The 17,648-nt window shown below is 42.5% G+C and overlaps 1 protein-coding gene across 2 annotated transcripts in view; it reads right to left on the bottom strand.

Moving 5' to 3' along the window:
* LOC140391556 (mitogen-activated protein kinase kinase kinase 20-like) overlaps positions 1 to 17,648 on the bottom strand; it is a 249,041-nt gene that overhangs the window by 113,581 nt on the left and 117,812 nt on the right. The window contains exons 11-12 of one of the 2 annotated variants that reach the window (XM_072476191.1): positions 15,958 to 16,093; positions 14,013 to 14,787 (exon numbers count right to left, since the gene is read on the bottom strand). In XM_072476191.1, the coding sequence (XP_072332292.1) occupies positions 14,467 to 14,787; positions 15,958 to 16,093 (457 nt within the window). In that variant the 3' untranslated portion in view covers positions 14,013 to 14,466. Of the gene's footprint in view, positions 1 to 14,012; positions 14,788 to 15,957; positions 16,094 to 17,648 lie in introns of those variants that run through there. The other variant, XM_072476180.1, reaches the window with a different exon arrangement.

The raw sequence follows: 17,648 nt of genomic DNA, 5'->3' as shown, positions 1-17,648 counted from the left end.
CATATTCAAGGAAAGTATCAATAACAGATATTTGATAAACATAATCAATATGACACTTTGGTAATTTAACTTCATACTCAATTGATCAATGATTACATTGACCATGGGTGAACTAGGAAGAATACCCATCCGAATACACAATTGAGATTGGCCTCCTAACTCATGATTGGCAAAACTTTGAGGTGACTTACAAAGGCCAACCTCCCTTTGTGCTAGTGTCCACTCACCTTCTCGCCAAGCAGGATTGTACAAACTTAGTTCCTCCTGTGCAAATATCTTGGGTGTTTTGGTGAGAATTATTTTGCACTGAAATGATGGGATGAGAAATCTGCAATTGGTGTTTTTCAGTTTTCATGCTGAAAGTAGGGCAGGTAAAGGCAGAAAAAAACCACATAACTGTGCCTTGTTCAACCAAGTATTTGAGCTAATAATTTCTTCCTTGCTGGGTTTTTTGAATGCAATTGAAGACAGTTGCGACTTTGCTGTATTTCTTAAAATGGGACTTGCAGAATATATTTTTTAGGAGTTGATGTCCCACTCACCAAGTAGGTGATGGAGGCGGGGGAATGGAGTGAGGTTCGCTAACAAAGGCAAGGGGAATATGTCATGGTCACATTGTACTCATGAATGCCACAAAGTACAGACGTCTTGAACTATTATGACATGGTGAATGATTTCAATAAAAGACAAAACTGCTTCAGTCACAATGCTTCAAATGGTAAGCTAACTTTCATCTCATCATGGAGAATTACATTTTATTCTCATGTAAAATATCTAAACATCAGATATGCAAGTACATGGAGCATTTTCTCTTCAACCTATCATCTGTTAATTCATCAAGCTTGTGTAAAGTATATTATTTAGTTTATAACATATCTGGGCATGCTGAAAGTTACAGATATAAACTAAAATCTACTCAAACAGACAGAGAGAATGGAATGGTTTGTATTCTTGGGAAATTAGAAAGGGCAGCAGGGTGGCACAGTGGTTAGCACTACTGCATCACGGCACCAGGGACCTGGGTTCAATTCTGGCCTTGGGTGCTTATACTATGGTGTTTATACTTTCCCCCAGTATCTGTGTGGGTTTCCTCTAATTTCCTCCCAGTCCAAAGTTGTGCAGGTTTGATGGATTGCTCATGCTAAACTGCCCCTTAGTCTTCAAAGATTTGCAGGTTATGTGGTGTTATGGGAATAGGGTGGAGGAGTGGGCCTAGGCAGGGTGTTCTTTCAGAGGGTCGGTGCCGATTCGATGGGCTAAATGGCCTCCTTCTGCAATGTAGTGGTTCTATGGTTCTAACATTAAAAGATTAGAAATACTTGCTATGAACAATATCAATACTGTGTATAAGGTGTAACATTTTTCCAAGAATTGGCAATGGATATGCCAGTTGCTTTACCTGAATATATCTTACAAAATCCAAATGTTTGTCCAGTTTTTCGCATAAGTGATTATTTTCATGTGTGAACCCGAACAGTCTGGGCTCCCCACTTCTGTAACCTCCTCCAGCTTTACAACCTTCAATGATTCTGTGTTCCTCCAGCTCTGGCCTCTTGTGCAATTCCAACCATTGATGGTCATGCCTCCAGCCATGTCGCATTAACCTCTAACACTCCTCCCTCATCGGTCTCACTCTATCTTTAAGACCCTCCTCAAAATCTACCCCATTGACCAAACTTTAGATGATCTCCTTCTCCATTCCAATTGTTGCCTGGTTTCTTTTCTGTGAAGTGCCTCGAGATGGTGTACTACATTAAAGGTGCTGCAGAGATACAAGTACTTTTTGTTTTGTCGCTGGTTAGCAGTTAGGAGCAGGAACCCTTGTTGATCTTCCCTTACTTTTACCAAAGGGCACTGCGACCAATTGGACTGCTGACTGGTAAAACAAAATTCAGCAAAGGCCAGCAGATGAATTTGGGGTCCACTGCTATGAATAGGTTAGTGTTACATTAGGTGCTGGTCTTTGCTACTAGGGAGCTGTCATTCATTTGGATTGAATAATGGAGAAGTTGAATTTTTCCACACTTGCGATAGATGTGTTAAATCCAATAGGTGGCACTCACATCTACTGAGCATTTCACACTGACCACAGGCATGGGTCCAGATTACATCATTTTATTAATACTGCGGTAACAAAATCAGCGTGCTCTTTCACATTGTGGGGGTGATTCTCCAATATTGAGCCCAAGTGTTCGCTCAGTCGTGAACGCCATCGCGTTTCACGACGGTGCAAACCGGGCCCGGGTACGACGGGTCACGCTGGTCCAGCCATCTTACGCGGTGCCAAATGGGTGCTGCGTCAACCCGCGCATGTGCAGTTGGGCCGCACCAACCCGCGCATGCGCAGTTGGACCGCGCCAACCTGAGCATGCGCGGGGGACTTCTTATGCATGCCTGCCCCGACCCAACATGGGGTTGGTGTTCAGGGTCTGGCCGCGCCAGAAAGTAGACCCAGGGGTGGGGGGGTGGGGGGAGAGAAGCCGGCCCGCCGATCGGTGGGCCCCGATCGCGGGCCAGACCCCATCGGAGGTCCCCCCCCCCCCCGGTGAAGGAGCTCCCCTCCCCCCCCCACAGGCCGTCCCCCGACCGTTCCCGCAGAGTTCCCGCCGGCAGCGACCAGGGGTGAATGCCGCCGGCGGGACTCTGTCTCATTGGAACGGACGCTTGGCCCATCCGGGCCGGAGAATCGGCGGCCCCGCTGATTCCAGCGGCCCGTGGGCGGCGCCGTGCCAACGCAAATGGCGCCGATTCTCCGCACCTTGGAGAATCACGCGCTGTTGTGGCGATTCTCCGGCCCGGCGCGGGGCTCGGAGAATCGCCCCCTTTGTGTTCATCAAACACAAATTAATGCAGCAAGAACTTTTGAGCTGAAAATAATCTGTCAATATTGTCGTGTAACGTACCAGACTAGCTCTTAGCCACGTGCTGGAGGTGTGATACTGTACATACACCCTGACTCACTCTGTAGATGTTCATCAGTGGAAAGAGGCGGAGTGTGAGCGCCTCGTGCCTTTTATAGTGAGATACCACCCGAGTGTCCTCATTGGTCATGTCTTCATTACCTCTGTGTTCATTAGCTGCCTGTCTGTGTCTGTCTGTATATCATTATCTGCATGTCTGCATATCATGACATCTCCCGTTTAAAAAAAAATGTTTTGATGGCACATGGGAACGTACTTACATGTGGTGGCATATATTAACATATTTACAAGCGGTTGCATATGTGAACGTATTTACTTGTGAAGACAGCTGTCTAATGTGAGAAAACAGAACATAGCAAACAAAACAAATGTTCATAAGTCCAGTCTCTGGGGCTTGTGTCTGATCCTTGTCGACCGCCGGAGAGGTGGTGGTGGGGACGACAGCGCCTTGACAGGCGGGATGGAAGCCTGACTGGTGGCCTCATAGTTCGAGGTATCAGGAGGTGGGAAAACAACGGACGGAAATGGAGAAGAAAGCGGTTGCGGGCAGGCAACTTTGCGCAGTGCCCGTCTGTTTCATCGCACTACAGAACCATCAGCCATACGTACAACATATGAGCGGGGCGCAGGCTGTCGAACAACGACAGCTGGAGCAGACCAGCCACCATCCGGTATCTTGATCCTGACAGTGTCTGCCGGGGATAACACGGGCAAATCGGTGGCATGACCAGCATAACTCTGTTTTTGCTGGTTTCAGAGCTGCTGCACCTTCTGCAGCACCGGGAGGTGATCCAGGTTGGGCAAGTGTATGGCTGGAAGTGTCGTCCGCATGTCCCTGTTCATCAGAAGTTTAGCCGGCGACATGCCAGTGGACAGTGGGGTCGCCCTGTATGCAAGCAGCTTGAGGTAGATGTCAGAAGCAGAATCCGCGGCCTTGCAGATGAGCTGTTTCACAATGTGCACCCCTTTTTCAACCTTCCCATTGGACTGTGGATAGTGTGGGCTGGAAGTGACATGTTTGAAATGGTACGACTTGGCAAACAGACCACTCGTGGCTGTTGAAGCACAGGCCATTGTCGCTCATGACAGTGAGTGGGATACCATGCCTGGAGAACGTCTCCTTACAGGCCTTGATGACGGTCTGAGATGTGAGGTCTGAGAGCTTCACGACTTCAGGGTAATTGGAGAAATAGTCAATAATCAACACGTAGTCACGACCATTCGTCCACAGAATCCACAGCGAGGATGGATTGAATTTGAGATGAGTTGGATGTGGCATATTCACATTTGGTAATGATGCCCACACAGTAGGCGGAGTCCAGGCATTCTTCCTCTGGATCCGTTGTGCTGCCAGGATCAGAATCCTGTAATCATTGTTGCACACTCTGATCGCGGCGTCGTCGGAATTGGGAGCGCTGGCCCCTGACTGGTGGTGCAGACCTGCACAAGGCTGCATAGTGTCCAGGCTTCCTGCAGTTTAAACATCGCCTGCTTCTTGCAGGGCAGTTTTTCTTTAAGTGGGCGTTGCCGCAGTTCGAGCATGTCATGACGTCGGCGTCCTGACGTTCCGCATGTCGTCGCACATGCGCTGTGCGGGTGTCTGCCGCTTCGTTATCCCGTTCACATCGCGCATGCATGGGGCCCCGGGAAAAGCGGGCAAAATGGCCGCTTTCATCAATGCTGAGGTTCTGCACCCGAGAGATGGCCTGCACACTCTCTGCCATGTGGGAGGCATGTTTCTCATTTACAGCCAATTTGTACTGGGCATAGCGATTTTTGGCGTGCTCATGCTGTTTTGGGTCCGGGTTTACAGAACCCCAAAGTGTTTCATGGAGTTCAACCGACTCACAACTTTTATTAGATTGTGGTGTGGGAAGCACACGGCGTACTCTCCAGGTGTGATACAGCAGAAATGGACAAGTGGTTTTTAAAACAAAACAATGTTAATTCTATGAACTCAAGTTAACCTTTTAAAAACAAACATTCAATATCTTAACACCCATTACTTCAAAGATAATCCCAAAAGACTACAATACTAAATAATCCTTCAAACTGTTCCTTTAAATATCCAAAAGACTTCAAACCTTCAAACAGACATGAGGGGCGAAATTCTCCCCCAACGGCGCGGTGTCCGCCGACTGGCGCCCAAAACGGCGCCAATCAGACGGGCATCGCGCCGCCCCAAAGGTGCGGAATGCTCCGCATCTTTGGGGGCTGAGCCCCGACATTGAAGGGCTAGGCCGACGCCGGAGGGATTTCCGCCCCGCCAGCTGGCGGAAACGGCGTTTGTTGCCCCGCCAGCTGGCGCGGAAATGACATTCGGGGCGGCGCATGCGCGGGAGCGTCAGTGGCCGCTGACAGTTTCCCACGCATGCGCAGTGAAGGGAGTCTCTTCTGCCCCCGCCATGGTGGAGACCGTTGTGGAGGCGGAAGGGAAAGAGTGCCCCCACGGCACAGACCCGCCCGCGGATCGGTGGGCCCCGATCGCGGGCCAGGCCACCGTGGGGGCACCCCCAGGGTCAAATCGCCCCGCGCCCCCCCAGGACCCCGGAGCCCACCCACGCCGCCTTGTCCTGCCGGTAAATAGCTACTTTAATTTTCGCCAGCGGGACAGGCAATTTCTCGGCGGGACTTCAGCCCATCCGGGCTGGAGAATCGAGCGGGGGGGGGGCCCACCAACCGGCGCGGCCCGATTCCCGCCCCCGCCCAATCTCCGGTACCGGAGACTTCGGCAACCGGCGGGGGTGGGATTCACGGCAGCCAACGGCCATTCTCCGACCCACTGGGGGGTCGGAGAATGACGCCCGAGGTTCCATTCAATATATTTATAGTCTTTGGATTTGCAGACATCAACAGACCAGCTCTGTGTTTTCTTCCTGCAGCTCTCAGCAAAACACAGACACTCCCAGCTGCCTCTTCAAACTGAAACCAAAAGCAGAAGTGAGCTCAGCTCCCCACAACCTCTGACATCACTTCAGTAATATGATCAGCTCCATTTGTTAAAGGTACATTGCTTATACATCCATTTCCTTAAGGTACTCTCACATGACACCTCCCCCCAAGGAAAATAAAAACGCCATCAACTTCAAGATGGTTTCATTTTTCACCTTTGCACCATCAATTAAGAAATGCACAGAGTAAAACACATTACCGGTTCAAAAAACATCACACGCAAACAGGTATAATAATATAGTTCTTTTTTTTTTCCGTTCTTCTTCCCCCAACCGAAATCCTTCCCGATTGGCAGTCTCTTTGAACAAGAAAGTCGCTGCACGATCCATCCATTCCTCTATGCCTCGGCATTTCTCTTTAAAGTTAGATAGTTCAGTTCAATCTGATCACAGAGTCCCTTGCAATTCTCCAATACAGGAGTATCGGTTACCACAGCTTTCAGGCAGTCAAATGCCTACTGAAAGTCCGCTGTCCATTGAAATTTTTGATGTTTCATCAGCAAGTCCATCAGTGGAGCAACCACGTTACAAATCTTTTGCACAAAGGTTTGATCAAATCCACTCATACCAAGGAATTTCATTATTTCCCGTTGGGTCGAGGGTATCGGAAACTCCCCAATAACTTTCATTTTCACTTCCCGTGGGCCCAATCGACCCTGTCCGATTGTATGGCCAAGTAAAGTGACTTGGGCTTTTCCAAATTCACTTTTGGCTAGGTTTATCATCAAACCCGCCTCCTGAAGTCGATCGAATAACTCCATTAGATGTTTTAAATGTTCTTTCCATGTCTGGCTGAAAACTACCAGATCGTCGATATATATCGCACAATTGGGTAATCTAGAAACAACTGTATTTGTTAACTGTTGAAATGTGGCTGGGGTGTTTTTCATGCCAAATGGCATAACTTTGAATTGGTATATACCATCTGGAGTCACAAAAGCTGAAATCTCCTTCGCCCTTTCGGATAAAGGTACCTGCCTGTAACCTTTAAGTAAATCCAATTTGGAAATAAAAGCGGATTGTCCCACTTTCTCAATGCAATCCTCCAAACGTGGGATAGGATGAGTCCGTTCTTGTAACTGCATTCACCTTTCTACAGTCCACACACAACCGTTGGGTACCGTCTGGTTTAGGTACCATCACTATGGGTGAGCTCCATTGGCTGCAACCCATTCAATTATGCCATTTTTAAGCATACTCTCAATCTCTTTGTTAACCTGTGCCAATTTTAAAGGGTTAAGTCTATATGGATGTTGTTTGATTGGAACAGCATTTCCCACATCTACATCATGTATAGCCATTTTAGTACTTCCCAATTTATCTCCACAAACTTGCCCATGTGATATCAATAACTTTTTCAGGTCAGTTTGTTTTTCCTCTGGAAGATAACTCAACAATTTATCCCAATTTTTAAGAACATCCTCATTTTCCAATTTAATTTGACGTATGTCAAATTCACAGTCATCTGGATTTGGTTTGTCACTTTGAGTTAGAATCATTAAAACCTCCACCTTTCTCTCTCCTTCCCTTTCAAAGTACCTTTTAAGCATATTCACATGACACACTCAGTGAGTCTTCCTTCTATCTGGTGTTTTTACCACAATTCACCTCACTTAATTTCCTTTCAATCTGATACAGTCCACAACACCTAGCTTTTAAAGGTTCACCTACCACTGGTAACAACACTAAAACTTTATCTCCACTGACAAAACTACGAACTTTGGAGTTCTTGTCCGCTATCCGTTTCATCACATTTTGTGCAACTTTCAAATGTTGTCTCGCCAATTCACCTGCTCTATTTAATCGTTCCCTAAAATTTGACATGTAATCCAATAGTGTAACTTCCGATTTCTCACCCACCAATTTTTCTTTAATCAATTTAAGTGGTCCTCTTACCTCATGACCAAAAATTAGTTCAAAAGGACTAAATTTGGTTGACTCATTGGGTGCATCCCTATTTGCAAACAGTACGAATGGAATTCCTTTATCCAAATCCTCTGGATAATCTTGACAATAAGCCCTCAACATTGTCTTTAATGTCTGATGCCACCTTTCTCACGCTCCCTGCGATTCTGGATGGTACGCAGTTGATTTAAATTGTTTTATTCCTAAGCTATCCATAACTTCATTGAATAACTTGGAGGTAAAATTTGATCCTTGGTCTGATTGAATTTCTGTCGGTAGTCCATATCCAGTAAAGGATTTAAGTAACTCCTCCACAATCTTTTTAGCTGTAATGTTACGTACTGGAATGGCCTCTGGAAACCTAGTAGACACATCCATTATAGTCAAAAGATATTGATTCCCACTTTTTGTTTTAGGAAGCGGTCCTACACAATCAATTAGGACCCTTGTAAAAAGTTCCTCAAATGCTGCAATGGGTATTAAGGGCGCTGGTTTTATCACTGCTTGAGGTTTCCCGATCACTTGACATGTGTGACATGATTGACAAAATTTAACAACATCTTTATGTAGTCCAGGCCAATAAAAATGTTTCTGGATTTTAGCTTGAGTTTTCCTTATCCCCAAATGACCTCCCACTGGTACCTCATGTGCCACTCGCAACACCTCATTTCTATACCCTACCAGCAATACTACTTGATGAACTTCTGCCCACTTTTCATCCGCCTGCATATGTACAGGTCTCCATTTTCTTATCAAGACATTACTTTTACAGTAATAACACTCTGGTATACTCTGATTCCCCTTCCGTATATGCTTTCTGATCTATCCGTTTTATTTCTACATCTTTCTGTTGTAACTCCGCCAATTTTACTGAACTAAAAATATCCACCTCATCCTCCACCTGTTCTTGTTCTTTTTCAACCATCTGATCAAAAATAATTTCTGATAATTGTACTTCAACTTCATCTTCACTCTTTTATTTCTCCTCTTGTCTTAACCTGGGACTTTGCGACCTTGTTATTACACAATCCGGAAAAATCCTACGATATTCGTCCTTCAACACTTCAGTTGTCTGATTTTGCACTGGCTTATCAACCACAGTAGGCATCACTCCCACTTGTGATCCAGCTATATCATTACCCAAGATCCCTGGACAAGATAGTTTCTCTATTACTCCTACTACCATTTCACCACTCTTCTCTGGACTTTCCAACCTAACCTTATATAATGGAACGCTATTCCTCTCACCTTGAATTCCACATATTACCACCTTTTCTGGCAACATTCTTCCCAAAATACATAATTCCTCATCTCTTACCATTAAAGATTGACTAGCTCCTGTATCTCTTAATATTGTGACTTCTTTACCTGCTCCTCCTGATACACATGAGTAAACTTTACCCACACAAGTAAATTCTTTAAAGACATCTGGCACCTTCTTATCAATTACTTCTTGATCAGGCTGTACAATCTTTTGCACCTCCTTTGCTTCACTTGGGCTTTCCTTTACCACTTTAACAAAGCCCACTGTCTTATCCTGTTTTACCACATCAGCCTTCACAGTGCTTTTCTTCAATCACCAACACTGTGACTTAATACAGTGAAAACATTTGAAACTTTTCATTTCTTTTCCACCCTCCTGGATCTCTTTTTTAACCTGAGGTACACTCTCCTTATTATCTCCCATCAGATCACCTTTACCTTTACCACTTGAGTATTTCTCATGTCCCCAGTTTCTATCCGCCAGAGGCAGTTTAAACCCTCTGCTCTTCCACACGAGTTCTCACTACATCAGGAATTGAATTTTTAAACTCCTCCAAAATTATAATTTCTCCAAGAGCTTCATACGTTTGGTCTATTTTCAAAGCCCTTATCCACCTATCAAAATTACTCTGTTTAAGCCTTTCAAACTCCATGTATGTTTGACCAAATTCTTTCCTTAAATTTCTAAACCTTGTCTGTAGGCTTCAGGCACTTGTTCATATGCACCCAAGATGGATTTTTTTCACATCCTCATACGTTCCAGATACCTCCTCCGGTAATGATGCAAAGACTTCACTAGCTCTACCTACCAGCTTTGTTTGAATCCGTAATACCGACATGTCCTGTGGCCATTTCATTTTTTCAGCTACCTTCTCAAATGAAATGAAAAAGGCTTCTACCTCCTTCTCATCAAACCTTGGCAATTCTTGGGCATATTTAAATAGATTCCCACCAAGCCTTCGACTTTGACGCTCTTTCTCACTATCCTCATCACTATCATCTAACTGTACGTTTTTCATCTGCCAATTTTAGCTGACTGTCATGTTTCATGGCCATGTTCTGAAGTTCAAACTCTCTCTCTTTATCTTTTTCCCTGGTCTGTATGCTCCTTTCTCTTTCTTCTGCTAGGGCTATTCTTTCTTTTCTCATTTCTTCACTCTCCTTTTCTTTTTCCTCTCTCTCTCTTTCTTTCTCCTCTCTCTCTCTCTTTCGTATTCAAGCTGCTTTAATTCTTTCTCATGTTGCATTTGTTTAATTTGCAACTGAATTTTTGCCATTTCCAATGAATCAAACTGTATCTCAGGCAACTTTAAATGCTTAACCACCGCCATAATTACCTCATCTTTTCGCATTTTGTCAGGCAATGTTAACTGCAATGTTTTTGCCAAATCTAACAGTCTGCTTTTAGTCTCTGTCTGTAAGGTACTGCATGTGACCGTCTCCACCCCCAAACACCTCTAAGCCTCTGAAAGAGCCATTGTCCACAACACACTCTCCACTTAAACTAAAATACCACACCTGAAAAGCAACCACAATATGCTCACCCCTCACTGTCTTTAGGTTCACTAAGCCAATCCAATAGATAGACTTTTATCCCAGACGAGCCCCCAATTGTTATGGGTCCAGGTTTACAGAACCCCAAAGTGTTTCATGGAGTTCAATTGACCAACAACTTGTAATAGATTGTGGTGTGGGAAGCACAAGGCGTACTCTCCAGGTGTGATACAGCAATTATGGACAAATGGTTTTTAAAACAAAACAATGATTATTCCATGAACTCAAGTTAACCTTTTAAAAACAAACATTCAATATCTTAACACCCATTACTTCAAAGATAACCCCAAAAGACTACAACACTAAATAACCCTTCAAACTGTTCCTTTAAACATCCAAAAGACTTCAAACCTTTAAAACAGACATGAGATTACATTCAATATACTTATAGTCTTTGGATTTGCAGACAACAGACCAGCTCTGTGTTTTCGTCCTGCAGCTCACAGCAAAACACACAGACACTCCCAGCTGCCTCCTCAAACTGAAACCAAAAGCAGAAGTGAGCTCAGCTCCCCCCAATCTCTGACATCGCTTCAGTAATATGATCAGCTCCATTTTTTAAAGGTACACTGCTTAAACATCCATTTCTTAAAGGTACTCTCACATGACAATGCACTGTGCATGTTTCAATTGCGACTGGCTGGGCCATATGCTTGATTTTCAGTAGCTGCTCTCTGAGGATCAGAGTGAACTCCAAAAACAATTTGGTCTCTGATCATGGAGTCAGCAATATCACCAAATTTGCAGGACAGCGTTAGCAGGCGGAGGTTAGTTAAGAAGGAGTTGAAAGATTCATCTTTACCTTATAGACGCTGTTTGAATATGTAGCGCTCGAAGATTTCATTGGTGTCCACTGCACAGTGACTGTCAAACTTGTCCAGGATGGTCTGAAACTTTGTCTTGTCCTGGCCTTCGGTGAAGTGAAAAGAGTTGAAGAGTTTGATGGCTTGATCACCCGCTGTTGAGAGGAGAAGCACGACCTTCCTTGCATCAGACGCACCCAGAGGTCTGAAGCTTCGATGTCCGCCAGTTGGCACTGAGATTGCCGGAGATCCTGAGCTGGTGAGGAGCCTGAATCTTCTCCATGGTGCCGGGATACATTTGCTGGTCGTTATGGAACGGACTGAGGTAAACCACCTAGATTAAGCAGTCTCCTGGTAGCATGTTGTGTTATGTACTCTGGGTTATTACAGGCTGCAACTGGATGCAGCTTTAACCAAAAGATACTCCAGACCTTGAAGAAGTTCAATCTGATTTATTGAACCAGTAGCACAGTTAGTACAGTTCCCTATGAGTTCGACTCTGCTAACCTAAGTGTGGTTACTCAGTCTGACTGAACCAGACTAGCTCTTAGCCACGTGCTGGAGGTGTGATACTGTATATACACCCTGACTCACACTGTAGATGTTCATCAGTGGAAAGAGGCGGAGTGTGAGTGCCTCATGCCTTTTATAGTGAGATACCACCCCTGAGTGTCCTGCCTGCCCATTGGTCATGTCCTGTTCTCTGTGTTCATTTGCTGCCTGTCTGTATGTATATCATTATCTGCATGTCTGCATATCATAACAAATATTAACTCAATTTCAGATAGAAATGTTGGAGGGTGTTTTAACACATTAATGGCACTATGATTTGCTGTTGATTTTTTTTTGTTGCAATGTTTGGTCCAAGCTACCATTATTTCCAATGCAAGAACCAACAGAGACAGGATCAATTAGAAGTGATCAGCGAAAAATATATTTTCTTGGTTACGACTGGAGGGTTTCTTTTACTACCGATTGGAACTGAAAAAGCAGTCCATTAAATTCAATATTCTTTCATGAGGAGAAACTTTGTAACAATTCTATTACTAGAATGGTTAACTGCTGGAAGACGGTAATGTGTGTTATTCTGTAAATAATCTATAGTGGAACTGGATGCAAGAAGACTTGTTTTTTCAAATTTCCCCAAAATGAAGTCAGACTGCCCACTAATCATTAGTTTGCTAAATTATCTGGAACTTAATTAATAAAACAATTGCATTAGAGTTCTATGACTCAGACAATTCAGATCTATGTATATTTGTTATAGACACTCTAATTTCCAGTTCACTGGATTTCTATTGGACCACAATAATGAACACATCTTTAAACACATTGCTATAGTTTTGAATTTGTCAGAAGCCATAATAAGAGAGAGATTTTTACCCAGTGTTACTGAATCACCTGGGGGCAGCAAATAACAGGTGAGCAGGTTAGGTCGCACTGCATGCCTGGAAATGAAACCAACCTCTTTTCCCTTTCGTTAATTTAAATGGAAGATCTGATCTAATATCCTAAAAAGTAAATTTAAGATATCAAAAGATTAAATCTGATTTTAATGATGGTTTTGATTAACCACACGTGCAGAAATCAATGAATGATCTATGAATGACAAAGTAGAGAAGCCACTGTCTGCATTACTCATTTTTATTCCCCCATGATACTTTGTGACTTCTTATTTGATGGCCGGAACACTCTAATTGCTTAGTTAAGGCTCCAAGGTCATCCTGGTTCAACTTTCTCTTAAAATCACAAGTAGTATGATAACACAGGATTTTTAGTTGCAGTGTAAAGCTTGGCTTCAATGATATTTCCACTTACTCTTGGGTCAACATTAACAATTATAGAGTGCTCTGACCGCAGGAATAAGTAACTCCAGAGAAACCAAGGTAAGTCAAATAGTGAATGTAGTGAATTATATTACAACTATTTGGGGCTTGTTCCCTTTTGAAATAAGATTTCAGGATTCCTGTGTTTCTATTTTGTGCCACTGATTGACAGCAATAGTAATTTCTTTGTTACTTGCTGTAAATAAGTGGTAAGCTTTGTTTAAATCCCAGTACTTGACCAGGATAGCAGCTTTCAGCAAACATACATTAAAACATGGTGATTAAAACAACAGTAATGAGATTGCTGAGCATTTGGCATTTAATTGCCAGGAATATGTAGGCAATCAACAATGTCCCAAATGAATAAACCAGCAAAACTTACTATTCAATTAATGGTCAGGCACAAAATTAAAAATAAAAGAATCTCCAAGACCTCTGTAACAGAGCTATTAGGATGTTTGCCATACATTATTGTGCAGAGGACAGGTCTCAAAAATGGCGGAAACGCTGGCCTATTAACCATTTGGAGCCCTAGATACTGATTTACCCGGCAGCGGCAAAATGCAGAGCTATTTCCCACCAACTGAGCTAGGAAGGTGACCAAACTCCTTTTAGAGCAGTATCTGTAACTAGGCATCTACTGTAAAGTAGGGTAGAATAAAAGCAATAGGTTTAATAGCTGAGCACTAAAGAGATGTGAAAATAGTATACAGTATGGGAAGGTAGGCAGGCACCATATTTGTTTCAAAACTACTACCCAGAAGGAAAGAGAACCAAGACAACTGTAAATAAGCTACTAAATTAAGTTTATTGAAAAAGGAAATAGAAAATAGATAACACACAACACAGAAAAGAAGTCCACATCAGAGCAACCCTTAATACTCTCAAATGTTGTATAAATAGGTTTCAGGTCTTATAAAAAATTTTAGTAATGAAAAGTCAGTGATGAAATACTTGCAATTATCTTCCAACTTCTGAATATTTAAATTTTAGAACATTTCTTTTCATAAATGGTTCCAACACTTCAGCATTTAGATTGATATTCTAACAAAGTAACAACGCTTCAATTTTTTGCCATGCATACAAATTCTGCTGAGAAAATTACTGTAAGCTCACAGAATAAATAAGGCACTAGCCTCAAAATATTAATATTTGTAGTGCACAGAAATATTGTGGAAAACAAAAACAATTCACTAGTTTCATACAATTTGTAGCTTTAATAATGTTCAAAAGCTCTATGTGACTAATCACCATCATGTGACCAGTGACCAAAATCCATCGTCATATTGATTTTTTTTCCCTTTCTGACACAGGTGGATTTGGAAGAATTCTGTTTGGCTTGCATATCTATCTGAATCCCAGACTGCATGACAGGTCCTGCTAGGTTCATTGACAGCATATTGCCAAAACCTCTCATCATTTTCTGCAGACTTTCATTCATGCCATCTATCTCCCCGTTACTGGTAGCTGTGATCTGACATGACATCTCTGTACTGTTTGACTCCTCTGTCTTAGACTCATAGAAAGACTCTTCAGAAAACTTTGCAGTAATAGGTAAGAAAGGCTAAGTAAAAAGAGGAGAAAGATGACAGATGAATACCAGGGCAAAAATGATTAAACATCAGTGTTGGAAAATATCAAGGAAAAACACAAAACTGATCTGTTTTCCTGTTTTAGATTACTCACCATACATGCACCAGTTCTTAATCTTCCAATAAAGTTCTCCGCCACGTATTATGGGTAATGCTACCAGCCAGCCAATTTTATTTGGAAATTTGTCATGACCACTGGTCCCGTGTCAGCACATTGTTTTCTCTTTAGGTGCCCCAGGCAATCTTTTCAGCTGTTTTGTAACAACTTAGTATGTTTGTATTTACTGTATTGGTTTCCCTTTAGGTGCCCCAGACAATCTTTTCAGCTGTTGTGTAACAACTCAGTACGTTTGTATTTACTGTAATTGATCAGTTCGCCTGTTTTCTTTTAGATTTTTTTTTGATGAATACTTGCATTGCTTTTATTAATTACATAACAGACCAGATTATGTAAACAGACTTGGGCCATTTGTTTCCATCACTTGCATATGTGGGTAACACCTTTGGTCTCATCATTTCCTAATATAATAGCTTTTAAAAGGGAATTCCATGAGTTATGAAGGTGGCTAATGTAGTATCCCTTACATTTACTATGATCTTCCCTGGAAAATGTTGAAGAGCCAATATACACTAAGACGATATTCTCATTATTTGTGATAACCTGTGTTAAGGATATCCCTCCAGGAACGTATACGAATGCTGAAACTAATGTTTTGTCCAGAAGGTTTTTAAAAAATTGTCCAAACTTGCATAAATATCAAATATTTATCAAATATCATCCACCAATGGATGAATGCAGGCCGCAGATTAATTTTCTGACACTTTGCACATCAGAAATGATGCAGATAGACTAAAACTTGAGAAAACTGAAGTGAAGCTGAAGGCTTGCCAGAGCTCAGATGTCAATATGTTTCCTAAACAGCAGAGCACCTCAAACGTTGTCCCATATTGGCCGGCAAAGTAAATTACCCATCTTACATGCAGGAGAACAAATGAAGAGTTATAGTTTTATTTTTTAGCTGTGTATTAGGTGATTTTTTTTCACCATAGTAAAATGTGAATAATACTCATAGCATTAAAAAATCATAGTTGGTTTATGCAAAATCTGAACAATAAGGCAGTATATAGCTATGAACACTTACAGGAGCATTGGACTGTTCCACCAACTTTTGTTCCCACACTTTCAAACGCCTTTCTCGTTCCTTCAACTCCTGTTCTTTTGTGCTCAGATCTCGCTCAAGTTTCTTTAGTCTTTCCAAAGTGGCTTCTATTTCACATCTGCAGGAAACAATCACAGCACTCACTAATGAGAACAAATTGTATTGGATTCCTACTTAAATTCCAATTAAATTTCACTGACTTCCTAGGTAATCACACACCAGTACTGGGTTAGTGCCACACCATTTTGAATTCACCACAATGTACTAAATATTTTAGAGATTATAAATACGTAAACAAAAATTATTTTATGGTTCCACGATGTTTTTTAGTCTCAGGATTATTATCTAAAACAGGTTAGGAACAGAAAGTTTGTCCCTCTTCCGGGATTTACCCGGCTCGCCACGCCTCACGAGATCTAACGAGGTGTTGTGATCTAGATCCTGCCAATTGTGGGCGGGATAAGTATTTGGCAAATCTGCATATTAGTGTGAGTAGCTATCTGAGGCGTCGGGATCTAACCCCTTTGTCTCGGGTGGGCGGGGGTCTCACTGTCAACTAGGCTAAAAATAGCCAACATTCATCACTTAGGAATACATTGTTATTCATCAGAATTTCCTTTTTACAGAGGAAGTGAACCATTAAAATGTAAAGCTATGCCCCGTAAAACTCATTTGTTTTTGCACATTTTGTTGGGAAATTCCATATTTTGCATCGAATTTCGTTATTTTGGTATCACCTGACCTGTTATTAGCCTCCCTTTTGCAGACTCATTTTCTATGGTTGCATTTTACAAATACAAAAGTATTTTTTACATAAGGTGTCAAACAGCACATCCAGCAACCTGCTCCCCAATACCCCCACACTCCACTGCAATTCTCACTACCAGAACAAGTAAACTCTCCCACCTCTACTCACATAACTTCCCAGTGTTTCAGTCTTGTACCTTTTTTGCATTCTTTGAGTAAACACAACTTGGATGTTTGAATAATAATAATCTTTAATATTGTCACAAGTAGGCTTACATTAACACTGCAATGAGGTTACTGTTAAAAGCCCCTAGTCGCCACATTCCGGCATCTGTTCGGGTACACTGAGGGTGAATTCAGAATGTCCAAATTACGTCTTTCGGGACTTGTGGGAGGAAACCGGAGCACCCGGAGGAAACCCACGCAGACACGGAGAGAACGTGTAGACTCCGCACAGACAGTGACCTGAGCCGGTAATCGAACCTGGGACCCTGCAAGCAATAGTGCTAACTACTGTGCAACTGTGCCGCCATTGCATAAAGGTGGAAAATCAAGGTTATAGAGGAAAGCAATTTTGTAATTAAAATTTTGAATTTATGTTGTGTTTTTATAAAAACTTAACTGAAGTTCCCTCACGTCATTGCTCACTGCCAGAATACAGCAGCTGGTTTTGACTTGCTGAGACCATTTGGGAGCAACGCGTGTGACATGCATGTTGAGAAATAGATTGCCATCTCTCATAGCAGGCAGATGCTTCTGATTGGTTCATGTTGATGTAAAAGTCTATAAATATTGGTGATGTCTTTTCATTTGCCCTACCATGACTGTAATTTGAAACTATTAACAACTGAACCTGTTCAGCTACTCAAATTTTATAAGTTTCACAGTTTTCTATCGCTGGTTTGTTTTAACGTAGCAGAAAGAGG

This window comes from Scyliorhinus torazame, chromosome 2 (genome assembly GCF_047496885.1).
Source record: "Scyliorhinus torazame isolate Kashiwa2021f chromosome 2, sScyTor2.1, whole genome shotgun sequence".
Taxonomy (NCBI): domain Eukaryota; kingdom Metazoa; phylum Chordata; class Chondrichthyes; order Carcharhiniformes; family Scyliorhinidae; genus Scyliorhinus; species Scyliorhinus torazame.
This window is presented reverse-complemented; position numbering and strand designations above follow the sequence as displayed.